This window comes from Perna viridis, chromosome 15 (assembly GCF_037379345.1).
Source record: "Perna viridis isolate PV_CMFRI_1.1 ecotype Kerala chromosome 15, ASM3737934v1, whole genome shotgun sequence".
Taxonomy (NCBI): domain Eukaryota; kingdom Metazoa; phylum Mollusca; class Bivalvia; order Mytilida; family Mytilidae; genus Perna; species Perna viridis.
In genome coordinates this window covers 19,533,542-19,539,904 of record NC_142459.1, presented here as the reverse complement: position 1 = coordinate 19,539,904, position 6,363 = coordinate 19,533,542, and the positions used below count along the sequence as shown (strand labels likewise).

Sequence of the window (6,363 nt, the reverse complement as noted above, 5' to 3'; positions counted from 1 at the left end):
GACCACTCATCTTCACTTGTTTGTTACTTTTTAAGTCTCAAAGAAAATAGAAAAACCACTATAAGATTTTTATATATATATTGTACATGTAACTGTCGGTGAGTCATTCAGGTACCGTAACGTATTTTATCATGGGTCCCAAAAAGTTTGGAAAATGGGTGGGATTACAGAGAACTATGACATACCAAAACTCAGAATGGATCTGATTCAAATGTACAACATACATCTGCAACAAGTAGAATACATGCATGCATAATTTAAGACTTTAGTAGTCATATATTACAAAGTATATATATTGTAGCATATCAAATGTACATGTGTAACACAAATAAAGCAATGACAAGTTTTGAAAAAAATAAACGCTTAAACAACTTTGAATAATGGAACAAGGCATTCTTTTTCTCATGTCTACATGCATATAATGATAAAATCTTTTCATTTTAAGTTATTCATGTAAATACAACCGAACTCGAATTCTTACGTTTGTTTCATAAGACTCTTTCAATTCAAATATGTCTAATAAAAAAAAATGAATTACAACATATATATTCGGAGTCGAATCCAGAGGGCAGTTCCGGGGGGGGAGGGGCGGGGGTAGGGACCCCCTTCATTACGGTCGTGCAAATTCTGGGCAAAAACGATCTAAAATGTACATGTAATAGCCTGTAACCCAATGCATCCACCCCCCCCCACCCCCCATTTCAAAATTTCTGGCTCCGTCCTTGACATTAAAAAGACAAGCTTTAATTATACACAAATTTGTACATGTATTTAAACACACAGTGTGAATTTTCAAGTGATATACAGTTGCAGTCGAGGAGGAATGTGTGTAATATCATATTACCACGATTTGTCTGGACGATCTACAATTACTGACATAGTAAGTAATGTTTATCTTTAAAACAAATAGAGTACATTTACATGTTTTGTATGTGTGTATATTAAACATCTACAACGTTTACATGCAGGCCTAAATCATAAATCTTTTTTTCCAATTAATTTGAATTCAAAAGTACACATAACTGATCGATTGCATGTTTGACATCAACACGTGTTTATACACTGCATGGCAGTGCATGTAAAATATAGCTGGACTTCATATTTGAACGAAGTTGAGAGTATGCCGCGGTGGGATAAATCTACATGATAAAACTGCAAATAAGTAACTCAATATTATGAAAATACATATACATGTAGTATATGTATAAAAAAAACAAAGCAAATAAATGTAGTCGGTTAAAGAGCACTTCAGTGCTCGTGTTATGTTATTATTTGTACATATATGCAGACTTTAAATAAAATTTACTTTACTTTACTTTACTTTAAAAAAACAAAAACAAAACAAAACAAAACAAAACAAAAAAAAAACGGGAGACATAAGTATGGTTTGTTTCGTTCAAAGCAATTTCTAGATAAATCAAGTACATATCATTATTATACATATACATGTGATTTGATCAATTTAGAATGATATACACTCTACACTAGGGAAAAACTGATCAGTGTCTGCCATTATTTCATTGTTTTTCGACAAAACGTTCATGTGCAAAATTTCAAACTGTTTTGTAAACCAGCAGTCAATGTCAAATTGTCTTTGTATGATTCTAATAAAATTGAGAGAAACGTAGACAAGCATGTGACAAGGTTGAAGCTCAGTAACTGCCTGCATGATTACAGTTTTAGTATAGTTATTACTGTTAAAAGGGTTCATTTTGTGCACTGAAAACTATTGCATGTGTTGGGAATCAAATGGTTTTGACAAATTAAAAATATCTTCCATTGAATAGTTTTGTACTGCGATTCAGACATTATAATTATTCATTTTACATGTACTAAAATGATTTGATTAAAAAATGACACCTTTAAGATAAATGGTAAGTTTCCTTGTCTTTGTTTCATACAAAAAAGACACATGAAAAGTTCGATTCCCGGCATCGGAGCTTCAATTTTCCATTTCATGTTCATTGTCTGAATATAGCTGAAATATTGCTGCTCGGACGTTAAACCCCAACAAACAAACAAACAAATGTAAAACTTCACATACATTGTACGCGTAATTGCATTTTTGTACTTACAATGTACAGAATATATCTTTATTGTTCCTATCAAGGACCCATGAAGGGCATGCTTACAAAACGTTATTACATTCAAATAGTTACAAGTATTAACCAGTTTTGTAGAAAAATGTATACAATGATTACTCATTCAGTACTAAACGAAAAGAGTCAATATAGATCAGTATCCGGGCAAATACCGACAAAACAGGCACAATACGGATAATAGATTCAATTCGAAAAAAGGCCCAGTATGCAAAGACGAATACGGAACAGTCTCAATAATTATTTTCATCTCTAGTGACATTTGCCTTCATTTTAAAACTAAAAATTATGTGAATAATTCATCTGAATTAAAAATAATGTTACAAAATTGAATTTTAGCCGGATTTATATATTCTCTATTCTGTACAACTAGTTACTGATAAAGTATTATTGCGTAAGGTTTTCCATATTGACTGAGTTATTGGTCCGTGGTTAGCCATATATTAGCCTGTGGCGTAGCTGAAGTCCAATATGGCTAGCCTCGGACCAATAACTCAGTCAATAAAGAAAACCTTACGCAACTGAATTATACCTTTATTGACTAATTTGTCCAATACGTCATATTAGCCTATGGCAATATAGATTTTAATTAGGCCGATACGTGCTGGACAGGTTAAAGCCGTATTTGGACGGCTAATTCCCGTATTGGAAGGCTAATTTAAAATCCCGTATTTGCACACTTTTATATTTTGTATTGCATTGGCTAATATTCGAACGTTAGTCAATAAAGGTGTCAAAGAAAGTGTATTGTTTTTTTTTTACATTGGCTGTGTATTTTATCTTCGGACGAGCCGTATTGTGTTTCAAATACATGTAGTTGTTTGGAACCCCAGCGTTGCCCCTACCCAATAAACTGCTTTCGATCAAATACGACTATCTTCGGAGCCATTATAAAAAAAAACGCTTCAATAACCCTACATTTGTACAATTTTACAGAAAATTGAAGAAGTTGAATTGCTACATATTTTGTTTCTTACAAATTTTTGATCCATTTCACATAGCAAATGCATCCTTTCTATAAGTTGAATGTTTTTTTTTTATTAACGGCAACGCTTAAAGAAAAATATATTACTTAGAAAGCATTGAGATTCATTGGAAAGGGGAGAAAACTCTTTCATTTTGTCGAAAATTTTGCTCCTTTCCTAGGGAACTGTAAAATCATTTTCTGAGCCATTCATTGTCGATTTAAAAAAAATCTTTGTACTATTGGAAACGTATATGAAAATATTGCCTATACCGGAAAAATTACAGTTCTCAGCGGATAGTGGAAATATCTTACACATATCATGTGTCGTAAACATAATTCAGGCGCAGCTGATAACATGGAAGCCCGGGTAATATTTTTGTTCCACAATTTTTTCTCAAATATTGCCCCTGGTCACCAGTGACGTCTTCTGTCTTTTGATTAGCTGAGCGAATATTACTTTTTATAAGTTCTAATAGGGTCTGTAAGTCTCGTTCTAGTTTCATTTTCCTAGTAACCGGAATTTCCGATGTAGAACGTATTGAAATCCGAAGTTCTGCAAAATTACATGTTAAAATAATTCAAAGTGACAATATGCACCTTTATAATAATAACGATAAATTGAGTTGACAATTGCCACTATCGTAAGAGATAGTAAGAGTGCTCACAAAATTATTCTTTCTAAATACATGTACATGTACGATACATAAATAATAAATGAGATTAGATAAAAAAAGCAGGAAGTTCGTTACCCTTTGATGACCGATAAAAGGGACGATTTTTGTTAGAAAGGCTTTTCAATAGTCTCAACATATCAAAATAAGACCCGCTAGCATCACTAATGAACTTGAAAACAAATAGACAATAAAACGAACTGGAAGAGGGGCAGATCGTGGTAGAACGGGAGGGTAAAAACGATCATTGGTTTATTCCATTTGCTTCTTTCAGAAAGTAGACACAGTTTTATTTGCATACAAGGATTTTCCAAATGAATAGAAAAATGCAGTTGTATCATTTATTTTTCGTATTTTTTTAACAGGTGCTGGGGACATATACATGCTACCATACTGACACCCTGATAAAAAATGACCCGCTATCATGCTGTTATAGAGGAGCAAATTACCAAACAGCTTAACGAAACTGCCATTATAAATCACGATACCGGTTTTAGGCAGCATATTTTGCAGGAGATATCGTGTTTCGTGAAATATATACCGAAAATAACCAAAAGAGGGCAAGTAGACAAACGTTTTACCAAAGCAAGATCTGGCATCGATGTTTATCACTCTAATAATCAAACTCACTTTACTGAAACAAACTTTCTACGTTGCTTTGTCAGGTTTGCTAGAGAACTGTGTACGCTTTGCTTTAGCAAGAAGGACGACAGAAGAAATTTTAATTTAAGTGACCGCGCGGTTCGTAACGTAGATGAAACAATCGACATTTTTCTAACCACATTATTAATTAACGATTTCCAAGAAATATCACAACATTTTCCATATGGCTTATGTGTAGAGGACAGTCCTATGTTGAAACAAAAATTGAAATATGCAATCAAAGCTGCACTATCCCTTGCCTATCACGAGGTTCTAAGGAAGCCTGACGATCATTCCAATGTAAGGCTGAGGTGGAGGAATAAATTAATAATTTTTTCTGCTCTTATAAGTGTTGTACACAAGCAAAAATGGCTAATTCCGGGTATTGAGAACTTCATAAGTGGGAGAACTTTAACCGTTTACGGATTAGAACCAGATGATTGGGAAACCAGAACCGTCATTCTGTTAAATGATGTATGCCATGATGTTGAAAAACGGTCCCGAATTTTTATCAGAATTACCGAATGCCTTAAAAAGCATTTCCCGCGTCAGAACAATTCTACTGACAAAATGGATATGAGACGTCATCGGTCTATTGGAGTCTACCTGGTTTACGCGAACATCATAAAGGTACCAGGAGATAGCACTCCCCGTAAGCTCCAATCTTTGTCGCCTGAATACTCCCGTAAACTAAATCACCAGTATCATACAGACACTGCTGAGTTGTTTAAAATTGAAAATCGGTTACGGAACGGTTACGGTGTTGATGAAAAATTGATGTTGACTAAGAATGGGAGTATTGTGCTAATACGTGAATATCTGTCATACATGAAAATGTGGGTCAAACAAGTGATTAAAAAATTACCGTTATCAAAAGACGAAAAATCAGAAGAATTGTACCCGCTTTGCAATGAACGGAATGAGGATACTGACCGTTTGATCCTTGCTTTTAGAACGTTTGTTGGTCGGTGTATGATTGAGATGGCGAAAGGGAACGATTTCGGTAAAGAGTGCGAGCGACGGAAGAGGAAGAATCATATAGATGTTCTTGTTATGTTTTCCTTATTAGTTGCGGTCTTTGACGAGTTATTTCACGTCAAATATGGTCGTTGTGGCATTGAAATCGTCATCGATTTCAGGCTAGTTACTAGAAAGGAACAAACTCGGACCAAAAACAGAACAAAAATGGTTTTGATTCCTGCTTGCCTTAGTGTATTACTACTTGGATGGTTTATTTTGAGGAAATGCCGAATTTTCAGAAATTTTCTTTCTTTTATTGTACATAAACGTTGACTTCAACCAAACATGTGTGACCATGTTTAATTGTTAGCAAGAAATAAAGTACTATTATTATACATGTATGTTTTTAAAGGAACACATCTATTATATACATTATACGAAACAGCAACATTTTGCGTATTACAAATTTATATATTATTTGACGTAATTAACAGGACGGTGAATGGGTCTAGAAAATGGGCACTATGGAGAATGTATAGAAGACCAAAAGGGAGGGATGGAACTAGAGTAACCCGCCGCTTCCTGCTTGAATAAATCCAGGTTGATTAGATCGAAAATCACTGAAAATCACATTTGGGTCCCCTATCCTTACTTTTTCTAAATTCTGAGTCCGTAACTTGCTTCAAGGTAGATACATGTAATTACACGTTTTTGGAAGCTGGCATGTTTATCATATACTGTACATGTATATGCACATGTAGAGTCAATTAATTTTCCGTTCAGAAGTATATACGCCATACGTATTCAATCCGAATTAAAGATCACAAATTCACAGTTGCTTTCGCACGCCTATGTACAAAATTGTATGTAACGGAGACCTACAAATTACTTTGATATTATATATTTCTGTGTTTCTTGACTTTCCTTACCTGCAAATTCAACGGAAACTTTTGTTTGGTAATTACTTTTGTTTGATCTTTTACTAAAACATAAATTTTAATGCTAAGAGGTTAATCTGATTACG

At 34.0% G+C, this 6,363-nt stretch overlaps 1 protein-coding gene across 2 annotated transcripts; it reads left to right on the top strand.

Moving 5' to 3' along the window:
- Positions 1 to 748: 748 nt before the first annotated feature.
- On the top strand, positions 749 to 5,734 carry LOC148597365 (uncharacterized). 2 transcript variants are annotated; one of them, XM_088564078.1, is made up of 2 exons: positions 749 to 880; positions 4,103 to 5,734. In XM_088564078.1, the coding sequence occupies exon 2, from the start codon at positions 4,149 to 4,151 to the stop codon at positions 5,670 to 5,672; it is 1,524 nt and encodes a 507-aa protein (XP_088420204.1). In that variant the 5' UTR covers positions 749 to 880; positions 4,103 to 4,148; the 3' UTR covers positions 5,673 to 5,734. The 2 variants fall into 2 exon arrangements, with proteins under 2 accessions (XP_088420204.1, XP_088420205.1); XM_088564079.1 differs by lacking the exon at positions 749 to 880 and adding an exon at positions 3,380 to 3,433.
- Positions 5,735 to 6,363: the final 629 nt, after the last annotated feature.